The sequence below is a fragment of the Trichosurus vulpecula genome, chromosome 1 (assembly GCF_011100635.1).
Source record: "Trichosurus vulpecula isolate mTriVul1 chromosome 1, mTriVul1.pri, whole genome shotgun sequence".
Classification (NCBI taxonomy): domain Eukaryota; kingdom Metazoa; phylum Chordata; class Mammalia; order Diprotodontia; family Phalangeridae; genus Trichosurus; species Trichosurus vulpecula.
The window spans coordinates 528,032,837-528,051,107 of NC_050573.1; the positions used below are offsets into that span (position 1 = coordinate 528,032,837).

General features: G+C 36.4%; 1 protein-coding gene across 2 annotated transcripts in view; it reads right to left on the reverse strand.

The window, feature by feature from the left end:
* The window catches only part of SDK1 (sidekick cell adhesion molecule 1), a 1,168,267-nt gene that overhangs the window by 326,896 nt on the left and 823,100 nt on the right, over positions 1-18,271 (reverse strand). For both annotated transcript variants that reach the window (XM_036741470.1, XM_036741469.1), the window contains one exon: positions 1,092-1,228. In XM_036741470.1, coding sequence (XP_036597365.1) covers positions 1,092-1,228 — 137 coding nt within the window. The remainder of the gene's footprint in view (positions 1-1,091; positions 1,229-18,271) is intronic.

Genomic DNA, 18,271 nt, shown 5'->3' on the forward strand with positions numbered 1-18,271 from the left:
TTCTATTATTAGCAAGCATTTATGTAAAAAAAATATTTAATTGTAAGAGTGCCACTGAATTTTTGTTTAAGGGGTTATATCCTTGAAAACATCCAGATTTTTGTTTAAAGGGTTATATCCCTGAAAACATCCAGATTGAGCATTGTGATATAGAGGGAAGGGTATAGGGCCTGGAATTTGATGGCCTGGGTCTGAGTCTTGAGTTTTATGCTCATTAGCTCTTTGACCATGGGAAAGCCACCTGACCACTCCGGGTTCTATTCAGGGCCCTCATATATAAAATGGGGGTCATTATACATGCATTCCCTATCTATTATGACTGTTGTAAGGAAAGTACTTTGCAAGCTTCAAAGAGCTATATATACATGAACTTTGTTACTTATTATTGTTTTTAATAGTTCAATGAAGCCCAGGAGATCATCATCATCATTATAATAATTATTATTATTTAGTACCATCAGCTAGCTATTCATCAGCTCAACTCTCCAAATAGGTTATAGTCAGTTCTCAATTTATCCATGGTAATTGTAGTCATGAATTGCATAGATAAATAAAATCCACAAAAATCCCCTCACACCTCCAAAAGAGGGTTATATTAATGAATAGTTTCAACCTTTAGCAATGTTCTCTTTGTCTCCTTGCTAATTCTTCTGGTATTAAAGGGGGAGCAGAATATGTACAGGAAAACTCCTCAATAGCTCTCATTATCCAGAGCATGCCCGAGGCCCATGATGTTATTTATTTTTTCTTTTTCCTTTCATGGTTTTTACCCATGCCAGGAATTTTTGTTTAGGAAAAACAGAACTGGATAGACGGCAATCCTGCTGGGCCTCAACTCTGTCCATTCTCTGACATCTGTCCCTTCCTGTTATTATTTTCTGTTTCCTTTAACAGGTACTGTGATCTCTTTTTACCTTTTCTTAAGCAGCAACTAGCTTTTAATTCAAGTTTGAATTCAAGGACCTTCAAGTAGAGTAATATCTTGTCCCTTGTTCCTGTGTCTACAGTCTATGGTAAAGGTTAAGGATTTTAAAAGTTCAAAAAGAATTCTGATCATTTTCCAAGATGGCTATTTTTTTTTCTCTACTTACTGTTCTCAGACAGCTCCACAATGTAATAAAGCACAGGACTGTTTCCATCAAAGGGCCGAACCCAGGAGAGCACCACGGTGCGGCTGTGGGAAGAATTCAGGCTAGCCAGGAGGTTTTGAGGTGAATGAGGCAGTTCACTTAAAAAAATGAAAGAAAAAAAACACACACACACAAACATGTCAGAAGCAATGAATTGTTCATTTACCAGCTTAGCTTAGATAGACCTAATATGTCACACTGAAATAAATGGTGCCCATAAATGTATGATACCTTGCCCAAAAAGCAATGCCCCTGTTCATAAATTGCATTATTCACAATTTTATGTTATTTATAAGATAAAACTGGTATTAAAGTTCCTAAAGCAGGCAACAAAACATTTAATGTTACTGTCATTTAATGTGGAAAAAGTCAATATTCCAACAGTATTTTTTAAAATTAATGACCTAGTCAATATTTTTAACACCTAGATTCTAATAACACAACAGCAGCAAACCATACACACACAGCAAAAAACATGGGAGATATGATTTAATGCAAAATTTTTCATACTCAGGTAAGCAGAAAACATGACACTAACCATATAGAGTTGCTCATCAAAATTACCATATTTATTCTTCGGTAACAGAGTTGTTGGATTTATTGACAGATGAGAGGTTATGGTGTCATTGGATGATTTTTTTTTCTCTTGGAAAATGGGAGATTTTGGGAGAAGGACTCAAGTAGAAAATACAGTTAAAAGGCTGGCTGAAACAGTAAACCCACGAGAAATGCTATAAAACTGAAATGCAATTAAAATGCATAAATTCTAAGAATAAATGTTGCTCTTAGGAAAGACTTTCCCTTGGATTTACTGGGGAATGGGTAGCAAACTTCAGCTGTACCCTTTTTATTAGCCACTAGTCTTGTGAGCCCCCAAATCACAACCAGGACAAAAATCATAACCAGTCTAAGACTAGTATTTAACCTTTACATTTTATAAATGTGGGAGCAAGACTCTGTTATAAGGCTCTTCTGGGCTGCTGCATCTTATCTAAATGGTCCCTGCAGTGAGAGTAGAAGGGGTTATCTGGGTCTGACCCATTCCATCTACTAACCAGTCTTTGATTCTCTCCCAGACATCAATTATTGCTGACCCACACAGGTCAGAACAAGAAGCCATAATTACACTTGATTCCTTAATTAAAAATGTACTCATTACCCTTTTAAATTTATTAAGCTGCTACATAGTTAGAGCTACCTAAGAAACACAATACCCTCTAACCCACGTATACTGCTTATGTGGTATTCCATTATAGACTGAGACTTTAATATAATAAAAAATTAAGCTTTAGCTATATTCTTGTTTTTTCCTTTAATCATGAATTGTTTTTAAACCAGAAAAGAGCTATTCTTTCTATTTGAGCTCTTCAATAATCTAATCTCACTTAGATTTCTGGTTAAGCCTAAGGTAAAGAACATGCTAGGATAAAAATATTTATTCTACTTCTCCTGTATTGGATTTTCTATTATTTTCCAATATAAATCGGTCTCATCTTCAACATAACAAAATTAAAATTACTGAAGTAGTAACAGCTGAACCCAAATTAGAAATGAACAAAAAATATATATCCCTGATAAATATATATTGAATAAGAACTTCCCTTAAGCTATGTAACTTGTTGACACCATGAACATCAATTTGATGAAACTAGCAGCTAATCAATGTTCTGGGTCACTGTGTCCGCATAAGAGATGTTTTCACTTCCTGAAGAAGCTGACCAAGTACAGTATATAGTCAGTTTCCTTTACTGTGTAGTATCGTCATCATGAAGAAATAGATAATATTTCGAGACCTAAGCCCTTGGACAGAGATGTATAATCGTGTGTGTAAGTTGGAAGCCTGATCATTTAAATGAGCCTTTAAATATGGAGAAAAAAATGGCAAATGAAAAATGTCCTCACTGAGGAAGAGTAGAAGCAATTTGGATTAACAAACACATTAATGTTTTGTTAGAAAAGCTGTTCAAGAGGGATTATCCCATCACTCTGGTAGTTTGAAAACTCTGTATATGATAGGCTCTCCTTCCAGGGTCCTGCTGCAAAGTCTCTGTGCCTTCTGATCCTGTGGGATTCTTGTCCATATTTTCTCACAAATCCTTTGTATAGAATCTACACAACAAATGCTTTTGTTAATTTAATCTCTTTGAGGTGCCAATGCATTATTTGGGTTGTCTATCAATTGTTTCTCACTCTTAGTACATGACTGGCTCATCTTATTTTTGATCATATAAATTTAAATAATATCTTTAACACTACTTCTCTCATGTCAGTTTTCATAGTTAACATGCACAGCATCAGGCCTTAATTTGTTTCTTTATTCCCTTTGTACCTCACATAGTGGAAATGCTCTAGAAATACTTCTTGAATGAGTTCAATGACATTTGTTCACTCATTCATTCATACATTCATTCAGTCAGGGACAATACCCCCTGCACTGTAGCGTTCAATCTGCTGACTGAATGGATTGTATGAACTTAGTAAAAAAGAATTCACATCTAACATCTCCCCTGTACTCAGTACTATGTTGGGTATCATAAGGGATAGAAAAGTTGGATTTGAGGGAGATCATTAAGGAGGGATAGGATTTGGATACGTAGAAAGAGAGAATTCTAGGGAAGCTGACTAGAGCTCTTTCTGAAACCAAGTTTTTTAAATAGTACCCTGAAATACCTTTCTATTCCACCTACACAAAACAAGTTTGAGGAATTTATGGTCCAAACTAAATGACAAGATGTACAAACATGACAAAGTAATAGTCAGAAGTAGTATATTATCTAGGGCTAACTATGAGTGGTAAAAGAGTTTGGAGCCAGGGGATGAAGTAGCCATGTAGGATCTTGTGAAGGAGATAGGACTGAGCTAGACCTTGAAGGAAGAGCAAGATTTAGTTAAATCAAAGTGAATTCTAAGCAGGAGCTTTAGAACCTTTATAGAACAGTTTTCTATAAAATATAAAGTTCTAGCAAATGTATTATTATTATAATTACTATTGACAACAGTAATAAAATCATGAACAAATTATTGGAGACATAGTAATAAAGACTGTGATAGAATGGAGAGGACTGTCACTTACATTGTCATACTCCCTGGTTAGTGGTATGTTAAACGCCTGCCTGAAATTGCAACAGCTCACAGGACACCAAGGTTAGCCTTCTATCCACATCTCAGAATCCAAAATAAGTCCTTCCCATGGGGGAGGTGTTGACCATACTCCATTCCATAAACATATTTTTAATCTTGAATGACTAAAGAAAACTAGGACCACTACTCAAGCCCTGGGGACCGTAGCAGCAACACACACCATAACTCTGTGCCAGAATATTGTTTGGAACCTTAAAATCATTTCCTTCATCTATATTAAAAGATAAAAAAATGCCGATTTGCTATAACAATAGCAGTAAGGTTGTTGTGAGGATGAGATAGTATTTATTTATAAGGTTGTGAGCATGAGATAACATTTGTAAAGCACTTTGCCAATCTAAAAGCATTATATAAATGCTAGCTCTAATAATGATAATTATTATTATCATTGTGTTATAATTATGGTTTTGGCAGAGAAGATTTAGATAAACAATTCTTACTTTAAAATGTCATCTCTAGGTGCACATAAAAAGTACATTTTGCGGAGAGCAGTGAGGCTGACTCAAATGGAGGTTATTTGGGTTGTGAGTGAACAATAAGAAACAGGACTGTTTGGTACATAGTAGGCACTTAAGTGTTTGTTGACTGATTTATAGGCAGGGTAAAACGGATTATGACATCTGTTTGTTATATCAAGGAGTTCATCAGGTTTCCCATATTACAAATTATAGAGATTGATAGGGGCATTCATAGAAAAATGGAGATTCTGCCTTTGGACCCTGAAATATGAAATCCATAGTTGCGACTAGTACAGTGGTCATAGTTGTGAATCAAGTGATCGGTAGTTATCCATTGAGTGAGTTATTTCAGGTCTAATTCTGATTCTATAACAAGTATTTAACAATCACCTAAGCCAAAAACTGTCAAATTCTTGCACATAAGGCTCAATATAATTTCAGATAATTCTTTTTTTTAGACTAAAAAAAGGCACAATTTGGATTAGAACTGTCCAATTGCATTGATAGTATTGCTGACTTAAAAAAAATAATTTATAGTCTACGTAATAACGTCTATCCATCCAGAGATCATTTACCAGGCAAGTTTGATGATCAGGAATATATGTTTAGAGGCCAAGGGCTTTGCTCATTGGAAAGGCCCTTACACAAATTGGCTAGTCTTCAAAAGTTGGAAGTGACAGAGAAGTGCTACTGAGGACATAATTTGGATCAATAAGGAGGAAATGGTTGCTGAATTAGTAATGATGGGAACCTTGGGAGGAAAGTGGCCATTCTATTTTAGAATATATGATAAAGAAGAAGGCAGTGCACAGCCTGTCACAAATCCTAGATTTTAAGAGAGATAATTTCAAGCAGTTCAGAGAAAGAATAAGTAGAATCCCATGGTATAAAATAAAAACTTCATGGTCTGACATTTAAGACCCTCCACAATATGGTTCCTATCAACACTTCCAACTTATTTTACATTACTCCCTTTCACATACTCTATATCTAAGCCAAACTGGATTGCTGCCTGCTGCTTGGACTCCACATACTATCTCCCCCATCCAGGGAGTCACAGAAGCCATCCTCCACTCTCAGACTACGCTCCCCTCACCTTCACAGCCAGAAACCTTCAAGGCTCAGCCAAGATAGAACCTCTTTCATAAAATCTTCTATTAATGCCCCGATCCCCCCTCCATTCTCAAGTGACCTTGTATTTACATATAGTGGTACATGTTGTACACAGTAGAATAATGCTCTGTGAGGGCTAGAGCTGCTTTGTTTTTAACTTTGTAGAACTTTGAACATAAGAGGAGTTTAACAAATGTTTACTCAATCAAGGTGATTGAAATTGAAATTATGGAGAATAGGAAAGGTTTTTGCAGGATTGGAGAAAGGCAAATGGCTTACTTTGGGATACACTCTGTATACTCAGAGTCGAATATATTCTGTCTCAGTGGGGCAAAATCATGTACTTAGGACATGAACTGGTGCTTATGCTTGCGGAGAAGTGATCAGCTAAACTTTACTTGGAAATGTATTCTTACTCCTGAATCCTATTTTGTACCAAGGATTGATTTTCATATACTTTTATGTATATGTATGTGCTGTTCTCTAATCAGTTTTGTATTTTATTGTGTCTATCACTGATAAAAATATCTAGTACATATTTTGTTAAAGATCCTGTATAGAGTTGGTTTCATGTTATAATTAATCTTAATATACATATATCTTATCATTTAATAATGATAAAGTTATTGAATTATGTGTGTCCCTGCTTAGCTAAAAGCAGGGAAAAAGCCCATCCTTCCTTGGTCTAGGAAACTGCTGAATTACCATTGCAACAAGGAACCTGAACTAGTTGACAGTATCACTGTGGACACTTTTTCCTCTAGTGAAACTATAATAGGTGTTAGCACCAAAGAAAGAAGTAAATCACTCAATTCTGGCCTTTGACCAGAAAGATTAGGAACATTCCCTTTTGGGTTGTAGATTCATGCTTTGTACACCAGAGATCAGTGTTCAGGACCCCGAGTGGGACTACATGGCAGATATGACTTCAAACTCTGTAAAACTTTTTTTTCCTTGCAATTATTAAATTCCTGGCATCTGTGGTGAGCCTCTGAGCAAGAGATCTTTGTTCCCCAAACCCTGAAAGTACCTGCACTCTAGGATATGATCATGATAAATTGAGCTTCTTTCCTTTTTTAAACAGGATTATTAGACTGTAAGATCACAGGATTATTATACATAGTAGATTATCTAGATTCAAGAAAAATATCTCATGGTATACTTTTGGATGGGTAAATTTAAATTGATTCAGAACTGTTTGAATGCCCAGACCCCAAAAGTAATTAGTTGTTAAGGAGCTGATATTAATGCAGTGGTTTCAAGAGAAGAGTTGGCCATGTCCTGATTTTTATCAATGACTTGAGGAAGAGAAGATATCGAATTTGAAGATGACATTAAATTAGGCAAAAATGTCAATATATTTGATCACAGACTTAGGAACCAAGAAAATCTGGATGGACTAGAAAAATGGACCAAATTTACAAGATGAAATTTTAATAGATAAATGTAGAGTCCTTGGGTTCAAATAAATTAATTTTGCAAATAAGGGACATAGGATGGGATAGGCAATAGTTATGTGTAAATGATCTAAAGATTTTGGTAGCCTGCAAGATTAATGGGTCAACTATGTGATACCAAGGCCTCCGCCTAATCCCACCTCCCCAAATATGTTCATATCACATTTGGAATGTGATGTTCAGATCTGAATACTACATTTTAAAAAAGACACAAGCTCAAATGCATGTGGAGAGGGATGATGGGGGAGGGGGAGTGTTTTAGATTATCTCACAGGAAGATCAATTAGAGAAACTTTGGATGTTTAACTGAATAAGAGTAATGGGAGGGTTACAATAGTTGCCTTCAAGTACCTGAAGCACTATTATATGGAAGAATTCAAAATTCTGTTTAGCCTCAGAAGATAGTAAATAACTGGGAGCAATGGGTGGAAGTTACAGAAAGTTAAACTTTAGTTCCATGTAAGAAAAAAAATACTATTGATTAGAGCTCTAGTAAAAGTAGAATAGGCTACCTTGGAAGATTCCTCAGAGTTTGGAGACTAGAATCCTGCTCAGTTACTTGTTGGATTAGATGGCCTTCAAGCTACTTTCCAATTCTGAGATTCTATGGTTAATTTGGTCTCTTTACCAACAGGAGAAAAGTAGTAACAAGTTAAATTGTGGCACAGTGATCCTACTGCAGGCAGGCACAGTACCAAGTGTGGCCGTTAATAGCCTGACAATCAGGAAGGAGAAAGATAGCTATAGAAAACAGATACATGCATCTGAAAAAGCACAGCAGTGGACACTAGGCAAATAATCCTAGACCAGAAGCTCTTAACCTGAGATCTGCAATTTTAAAAATATATATTGTGATAACTATATGCCAATGTGTAATTTTATTTTTTAAAATTTTATCCATTTTGAAACAACATTCTTCTGAGAAGTGTTCCACAAGCTTCACCAAACTACCAAAGGGGTCTATGATACAGAAAAGAACACTTGCTTGTCAATCTATTAATATTCGTTTGACAATTGATAAATGTTTACCAATTAATTGAACAAAAATCACATGGAAACTATTCTGACTATTTTATAATCAAGTTTCCTATTATTACTCACTTAAAATGATGTTTGTAGTGATAATCTTGGTCACACGGTTACCAAGATGATGGAGTAAGAGTATTCCTCATACCTCTCCAACCTTACAGAAGGAGGAGGAGGAGGAGGAGAAGGAGGAGGGGGAAAAAGAAGAAAGCAGGAAGAATTAGAAGAAGAAGAAGAAGAAGAAGAAGAAGAAGAAGACGACAAAGACGACGAAGACGACAATGATGACATTGATTCTGTTCTGCCACAATGTAACAGAAACAACACAACTGTCAAGGGCAGGTATGGGAATGGAAGATATGACAGGATGTAGCCAGTTAGGAAAAGAGGACTAAAAACCTAGTAAGGGATAATCTTTTTCCCACAAAATTTAATCCAGGCAGGCAAACAGCTGGACTCCCATAGTCCCTAAATTAGGAGGCTGAGCATGTCTGGCTGCAGAGGTTGTGCAAGAAAAAGCAGGTCACAGAGATGAAAGGGAAGGGTGGGAACAAAAGGGTGAATAGGAAAGCCAGAGATAAGTTACTGGGAATACAGAAAAAAAATTTAAAAGACACAAAGTTTGAGAAAGTATAGCATCCAAGAAGAAAAACCAACAGTGAAAATCATAACATGAAAGGGTAAAAAGCAGAGTGAAAACTGAGAAAATAATTCAAAAAATACATACTAGTTTAAGTAAATATTATGATAGGAGGAAAAATAAACCAAACACCTTCCATGAAAAGTAAAATTCTGAGAACACAGCACAAGAGACACCAGATTGGTTCTAAGAAATATACTTTTAAGTGAGACATTAAAATGTCAATTAGATTGGAAACCAGAGCTCTTAAATATGAATTAACGAAGACAAACAACAAAGTAGACAACTTCAAATTCACAATGGAAAAAAACTCAAAATATAGAAGTGGACAAAAATTTGGTAGAAGAGAAACAAAGAACAGTATATTTAAATGAATACCAATCCTATACAGGCTGAAGTGCATGATTTTGAAAATGATATGCAAAGGGATAACTTAAAAATTGCCAGTCTCAGAGAAAAAAGATATATTTTTAAAATGAATATTATAGTGAAGGCAAAAGTATAAGAAAAGTACCTGACCTTTTGAACATAAACAATAAAGTTCTTATTGATTGAGTTTACAGATCACTGCCAGAGAAAAAACCCATGCTTGAAACTCCAAGGCATGTAGCTGTTAAATTTTGGAATGTCAATGTCAAACAACATATTTGGGTCAAGGTTTTCAGCTATGAAATAACAATTTGAAAAACCCAAGGCCACTTTTCAGCTATGAGTAATCTATGAAAAGAATGGAATAGTATTTTCATTCCAGTATATTTCAAAAAGGAAAGGAATTCATGATATACCACCCCCTCCCAAGTCCTGCAGTTTTGAGCCTAATCATCCATGAAAAAATTATATTAGGGGTCTTAAGATATTCAGGATTCCAACTCCTTAATTTTACAAATTTAGAAACAGCTTGAGAAAGGTTAAGTGAAGTACTCAGAGCTCTACAAATAGAAGTAACACAAGAAATTTAGTATGTATAACAATCAGATAGGATTTTTTTGTGTATTGATTTTTTTCATGTTTCCAGGCTATCATTTAAAAAAAAAAGAAATTGGGTGAGTACAAGAAAGAACAGAAAGAAATCAACAAGTGACAAAAAGGATCTAAGAAGTAAAAAAAAGTTAAAGGAATCTTAATAATTCAGGAATCAAAGGAATGAGAATTAAATAATATTACATGACCTAAATCCCCTAGAAGCAAATCACTATATTTGAGGGGAGAGGATAACAAAATGGAAAGTTATTCAAGCTGGCTGGGGGTGAGGAGAAGGTCAGAGGAAACCCTTAATTTGCAATCCACTATCTTTCTATCTATCTATTTATCAATATATCAATATCATGAATGGGAGAACAGACTTCAGAATAGATAATAAGGAGATACAATTATAAAGGTGGATAAACTAAAGAAAAACTTCTTGGAAAAGGGCACCATAGAAGAATATTTCTTATGCTAAGGGCTTGGGAAGAAGAGAGGCAAGATTTTGAATTATATAGTTATTTGGATGGGTGAAAGTAAGGTTCAAAGTGGAGAAGGAATTTTAAAATAAAATTTAAAAGGCAAAGTAACAATTTAAGGTAATTCAAGTAATTTGGGATAACAGATAAAAGGGAAGAGATGCGGGAGTCTTGAAACAGATGAACATCAAAATTATGTATGCAAAATTAGTTGTAGAAACCAGATGTTTATTTTAAAAGGGGGGTAAATATCAGAACAAAAGAAATAAATGGAGGAAAAAATGATGGTCTCAAGCCATCAAGAAGAGGTTAAAACTATATTCAATATATTTTTTAGAAGATCCAAAAGCAGGTATTATGTGCTAAATGTTAGTGTATAATATCTATGTTCAAAATAACTAAAATAATATTTTTGGCATATAATGGGGAAGCTTCACTAATGCAAAACAACTTAGTCCTCAAAGATACAAGAAAAATGAAGTGTTGGTCTATATTAAGATGTATTCATTTTGACTTTGAACCAGGAGACTTGGCTGTGAATCTTGACTCTGACACTTTTACTGGCTCTGTGGTGATGAAAAAGTCACTTACCCTCTCTGATCCTTGGTTTTCTCATCTCTAAATTGGGTAGAGAATAATACTTGCACTGCTGCTTTCATAGAGTTGTTGTTGGGAAAGCACTTTGTAAATCTTAAAATACTATATACATGCCAATTGTGATTTCTTACGTAATGCATCTACTTCAGCTAGGCATTCTGCCAGAAAGCCTGAGAGCTGAGAGGAGATAAAAGACTGGGAGAAATACTCATAGAAAGAATGATATATAAAAACATGGTGACAGATGAAGAAGGTTTGAGAGAAAAATGTTAGAAAAAAATTTCCAGCATTGAGTTAGTTTGTACCTGTTAGAGAGAAATATATATCTATATATATATGCCATAAATGATACTATAATATCACATAAACATAAATGACTTATTTCTGAAGGAGAACAAACTAGGTATGTTCAGGAGAAATATTTTTGGAAAAGGCTCAAGAGAAAGTAATTGGTAAAATTGTAGCTGAAGGTGAATTACTATGGCAGGGGAGACACACATTATTTCTATATAAAAAGCTTGCCCCTTTAACTCAAAAAAAAGATGACTTGGTCAAACCTATCTTCTATGTCTTCACTCTGAAGATGATGGGTCAACTCAAGGCCCTGATAACTCTCAAGAAACTACTAAATTGCTTAGCCTTTATTATGGTTTTGTCAGGAGTGGTTTTATTGAAAGGTGTCTTTAAGTCTTCTAACCCCCTTTAAGGGTCAGGGATTTTCAGTAAGGCTTATAATTTAGGCTTTTGATGAATTCCATATACATAGGAATTACTCTTTAAGTCCATAAGAGAAGGTGAAATCTTACATGGGCCTATAAGCAATATGTCAATTAATCAAAAATATTTATTTAGTACTGGGGTGTGCTCAGTTCTGTGCCAAGTACTGTGGGGAATAAAGAAAGAGCACATGTTGTCAAAGTCCCTTACAAACAAAAGCTTACAAATTAGCTAGGGAGATAAGACTAAAATAAACAGGGACTATTCAGATGCTAAATTGTGTGGTAGTAACTATAAGCAAAGCCATAACTAAGACTTCTTGTACCTAAGACAAATTCAGTTTGAGGTTGGGGGTGTCTGTGTTGTAATAGAGTAGGGCAAAGTATAGTGTGAATATGGGCACAGATATGTCAGGAGAGGGGGCATCAGTCCCCTTTGATGTACCAACATATATCTCTAAAAGGGGATAGAAGAAAGAATGACATTAAGAGACTGGACTCTGGGAGTGGGGTGGTCTTGACGTAGTTGTGACACACTGTGGCTTTCTGTAGGACTGTGAAGTGGGGTACAGGGGTGTTAGTTACTGTAAGGAAGAAACAGTCTACCCTCAAATATCTGTACCTGGAGCAAAGCCCTGGTCATTCCATTATAATAACAGCTCTAACTACAAGTATGTTATAACATAATAATTTGGAATTACTGAAATCTCTCCGTTCCAAAGAGATAACTAAAGCTGATCAGCCTCAAATTCCCCTTTCTCTTCTCACTGAGGCAAAATATTCACACTCATTACAATCCCCCAGTGACAGGCCTGTTCAGATAATATAAAAATTTAGGTGAAATGGAAGGTCCTTCATTTGTTTTGAGTTACTATATCAGTTGTAATTTTTATGCTCCACCTCACTTTAGAAATTAAGTAATTTGCAGGTATTTGGTTCTGAGGCACACTGGAGAATTATCCGTTGCCACAGGTGAAATCTTAAATAACAAATGTTATCAGACTTCCCATAAAGTTAGCACACAAAAAATTCTACTATAATATGAAATTTCTGTTTTTAGCCACCTGTGAAATGATATATTTTCTTCTCTTGAGTCTTCATTTGTAGTTTAAAAAGAAATGGAACAAAATAAGATGATCCTAAGTTTGTATAGCTAGAGGTGTAAGGGATCTTACAGGCTCAGCCCCCTAATTTTATACATAAGGAGACTGAGGCTCAGAGGGGTCAGGATTTGAATCCAGTTCTGATTTCTGAGCCATTGAGTGCTCTTTTCACTTTATCTGTACAGCCTCATCATAAATGCCTACTATGAACCCCCAAATAAGGAATAGGCCCATGTAAACTTTTCCTTCCTTGAAGGAAAGTATTCCTCAGGCTTACACAGAGTTGGGGAAATCTGTCCTGACTCCCTGTGAGCATGTCCTACCACCCCAACCTATGGACTACACCTGTGAACACCTCCTGATGTCATTAGGTCACAACTTAGGCTTGTCCCATGTACCCCAATACCCCAAAGGCAGTACAGGCACTCCCTTTGCTGAACCAGCACAGACTTTGGTGACTAGCCTGTCGCACCTATGCCTTTCCAATTAGAAGTTACTTGACTATTATTATGCCACCCTGCACAAACACACACACATATGGATATATGTGTGCTTATATCTGCATATACATACATATATAATACAAACATATGTAATATGTTTATATATATACACATACATGTATGTATTGTGTTGCTGTTTAGTCGTTTTAGTCATACCTGACTCTTCACAACCCTTTTTGGGGGGCTTTTCTTGGCAGAGATACTGGCATAGTTTGCCATTTCCTTCTCCAGCTCATTTTACAGATGGAAAAAATGAAGCAAACAAGGTTAAGTGACTTGCTCAGGGTCACACAGCTAGTCTGAGATCAGATTTGAATTAGGGGTCTTCCTGACTTTAGGGCCGGCACTCTATCCTCTGTACCACCTAGCTGCCCAGCATATATGTGTGTGCATATGTATATATGTATGTATGTATGCATGTATGTGTGTATATGTATACATGCATGTGTGTGTATTTTTTATCAGATTTGTTGCCGCATCAGTGTAAGCAGGTCTCAGTATGGAATTCTGTCTTTCAATGAAGATCTATATCTGCTCTGCATCTTATGTTCTTAGCATTTTCGAGGACTACTGAGAGGTTAAATACCTTGCCTGATAGGTATCAAAGGTAGGGTTTGAACCTAGGTCTTCCTGACTCTGTCTTCTGTGCCATGCTGCTCTTCACATATGAGGTACTTAATAAATGTTTATTGAATTGAATGGAATACTCCCCATGTAACACTCCATGAGGTAAGGGATAATTCTTGGGTATCTTTATACCACCAGCTTATGGAGGGCTGGACAGGAAGAGAGCTGGTCACTATGCCCCATCCTACCCTCACTCGGGGTTTTTGCTCTCTTTTCTACTCTGTATGCTGGCTCTGTATTTTCTGGGTACAATAGAATCACAGTTGTGGCCCCACAGTATAAATAGGCTGGGGTTGATTGACCCCTAAAACCCAGAGATCATGGCCAGCTACATGAGCAACTCTAACTGTGCATTTCACACATGCCAGCATTCTGGTTCAGTCTGGATTTTGTTGTTATTGTTTTTTAACATTCTTTGTGCTGCCACCAGCAGTTGTATCTCTTTGTATGTCAGCCTGACTTGTCATGACTCCTGCTCACCCCTCATCCTGACCCTGTGTAGGTTCCCACTAAAGAAAGGAAATGCTTTCCATTGTTATCCCTTTACACTATTTCTGCCTTTGGCCTCCCAGCTACCTCTGCAAAAAGGAATTCTGGTTGTCTTCTACCTTTTTCATCCATCTGTGGTCAGGACACAGATGCCCCAAAGATCCTGGAATGGCAAGTCCTTTCTGCACCATCCTGTGGTGGTGACTGTTCCCTCTCATAGCTTCAGGGTGCATGTCTCCTGAACAGAGTTGGAACAAGGCATTTGGTGATAGTAGACAAGGCTTGAAAATCAGGTAGGTGGCCTTCACTTGAAAAGTGTAATCTAGGAATTACATGGAACTTCCTCTAGTGCAAAGAGCCCTGGCTTTGAAGTTGGACAAGTGGAGCTCAAATCTGACTCTACCACTTACAAGCCATGTGACCATGAGCAAGCTGCTTCCTCTCTCTGAGCTCTAGGTTCTTCCTTCAAAAAGCTGACAAGGAACTGAGAAATGTATCCTTTATGAAGAAAGGAAAGTGTAAACCCCAAAGTCATGGAGAAATGTGGGTGATAATTAATTACTGCCCACAGGAAGCTTTGATCTTTCCATTTAACACAATGACTTATCATGAAATAATTATCAATCTAGAAGTTTCCCTCCTGGATACAAGAACACATTTCCCTCCCTCCCTTCTTGTCAGAGAGAGTACAAGGAGTGCGGAATCCTGCATATACAATTGGACTTGACCAATGTGTTTGTTAGTTTGGATAAACTGGGTTTTGTTTTGTTTTGTTTTGTTTTTTTGTCTTCCTTTCTTCCTAAATCTTAATTAATGAGTTTCTAAGTAGAGGATTAGGGAGGGATTTATTGAGAAATGGAAATGATAGAAAAAATGACAACAAAAATTTTCGATGTCTTCCTTGAACCCCTCTGTAGCTGAGCTGACCACCCTTCCAGTCCTTTGGAAGGACAAGTAATTAAAGGCAAAGTAGGTAAAATAAAACTCTGTTGGGTTACAGAGCAGGGGGAATCTCATCCTGAGAAACCCTGTGATGTTGAAAGTGTCAGGTTAGGATGAAAAAAACTAAAACCCAAATCCAAACCTCCCCATGTGTCTTCTCACTGGCTTGACACCCCCTGAGCTACAACTCCCTCCTCATTCTTTGTTCTTTTCTTCTTCAAAGATTTTGTACCTTTCAATGTTCTCCATTACTACCCTCCTCCCTCACCAGTCTTCCAGGTTCCTTAAATCCTTTATATTTACAAAGCTTCTGCAGATTCAGAACTCACAGGTCACTACCTCTATCACAATTATTTACCTAAAGGCCAAACTATTTCATAATATCCCAGGCTCATTCCACATTCAGTTATAACGGCATCAGCTTCTACCAAGAAGGAAGGATGAACCACTTCTTTACACCATATATGAATGGAGAATAGGATTACTGGTATCTTTGGTGTGGTCAAAGCAAACAAAATGGGAAGCCAACATATTTCCTGCTTTTTTAAAAAAAGGCTACTTTTGTTACTTTGTAAAATAATGTCTCTATCAGAGTAGTTTTAAGCTGAGGAGAAATAGCAAGAGGAAATAATCTTTGAGGTACCTTAGAAGGATGCCATTTTAGCTGTAAGTCCTTCTCAGGTCTGAAATACGAGATTTTTATTCCTTGTTATTTTCTGAGCAACTCTGCTTTAGCATTTTATACTTGAGCAGATTGTGAAATGTTAGTTATTACTTAGATAATGTAAGGGAAAGTACCATGAACAGTAAAAAATGCTATTATCATTATTATTCCTGATACAGGATGGTTTCAACTGGATTTGGCCAAAAAAATACCCACGTGACGCCCCTAGCCTTCTCAGTTTATTCATGTTTGGGGAACATGGAGGATTTATTAATCTCATAGCACATTAAATAGGATGATGTCACCGTTGTCTTCCAAATCACTCCCGTATCTAAGTAGCCACTAAACTGATTAGCATCTCAAATTTGTAAATATTTCTATATTTAGAGATGAAGTATTTTAGCAATAAAAAGTCTATATTTTTTAGAAACAAACATTTACTAAAAATGTATTTTGCTTAGAAGAAATTGAATAAGCAAATAGCAGGGAGGGTATGTAAATCAGTTGAACATAAAAATATTACTGAGGAAAAGAATGCATTACATTGAAAGTATGCAATTTTGCTTCTGCTGACAGAGTCTTTATGAAATGCTAACACTTATTTATTTGATATCAATGACAGATGATCTGAGATTGTACTGAGGCAGTTTTTTTTAATGAAAAACACCAAACATTGTGTAAACTTACTGCTTGTGCTCCAAGGTGTTAACATAATGGAGAGAAATTTCTAAAGAAGTCGGAAGTAAAATACAGGAGATAAGGTAATAGCTATGAAAAGAGGGGTCCACTCTCAGAAGTATTAGTATGTTCTGGGCAAATGCCCAAAATAGAAAGTAGCCAACAACAAGTGAAGAAACAGAGGAGAGAAAAGGAGTCAGTTATTTTAGTAAATTGAAAGGAAAATATTCCTACTTTTGGTAAAGAGGTGACCCTACAGGGGATGGGCATCACCCCATGGTTAGTGAGTAAAGTGGCAAGACTTTGGTGGAGAACAAGGAGAAAAGCTCCTGGCCTAGGGCATCAGAGCATTTTCATTTCCTCAAAGCTTTGAGCTAACTAACAGTGACAAACAATAAAAACACCGGCTCTAATATTTATATAGTGATTTAAGGTTTGTAAAACCCTTGACATATATTATCTTATCTGATCTTCATATCAAACCTTTGTGCTATTATTGTCCGCACTTTACATAAGAGGAAACTGAGGCAGACTGAAGTTAAGTGACATGCCCAGAGCCACACACTTAGGAAGCATCTGAGGTAGATTTGGCATATGTTATGCCATAACAGACAGACTGGGTTTCATGATCATTTAGCTGGGAATCCCTGTTAATGACAGAAAGACTTTAATATTATCATTGAAAAAGGCAATGTGGTGTATTTTTTAAAAAAATAAAAAACAGTACTGTAGGTAGTTGGTGTGGCAGAATGGTAGCATCAGGAACACTGGATCAGGACCCAAACCATACAATTTATTTGTAAAATGCAAATATTAATACTTTATACAGCCTTTCTCAAAGAGTTGCTGTGAGGAAGATTTGTTCTATAAACCTTGAAGTTCTATAGAAATGTGAATTCTTCTTATTGCTACCACTAGTTCTATGACCATGGACAAATTATTTCATTTCTTTGAGCCTCGGTTTTCTCATCTATAAAATGGGCACAAGAAGGCTTGTGTCTCCTACTTCTCAAGGCTGTCATTGCAGCTAGGTGGCATAGTTCAAATCCAGTCTCAGATAGCCACTACCTGTGTGACCCTGGGCAAGTCATGTAACCCTATTTGCCTTGGTTTACTTATCTGTAAAATGAGCTAGAGAAGGAAATGGCAAAGTACTCCAGTATCTTTGCCAAGAAAACCCCAAATGGGGTCACAAAGAGTTGGACATGACTGAAAAAAGATTGAACAACAGGGTTGTTGCTAAGAAAGTTCTTTGTGAATCTTGAAGTTCTACCTAAGTGTCAGTTAACAGTTGCTGTTGTCATGACCATCAGAATGATGGAGAACAGCTGGGAGACTCCTGTAACATCTTCTTATATCTCATATAGACCTTGAATGAGGAGGGAAGATGCTTTTTATTGTAAGATCCTTCTGTATGGAATTCCTTTCTGATTCAAGGCCCAGCAGAGTCCAGTAAGACTTGTCTTTTTACAGTGGCTTTTCCTAATGGGGTGGCATTTAAAAAATTGAGAGGTGATGGTTTATAATATGCAATTTTGTTTACTG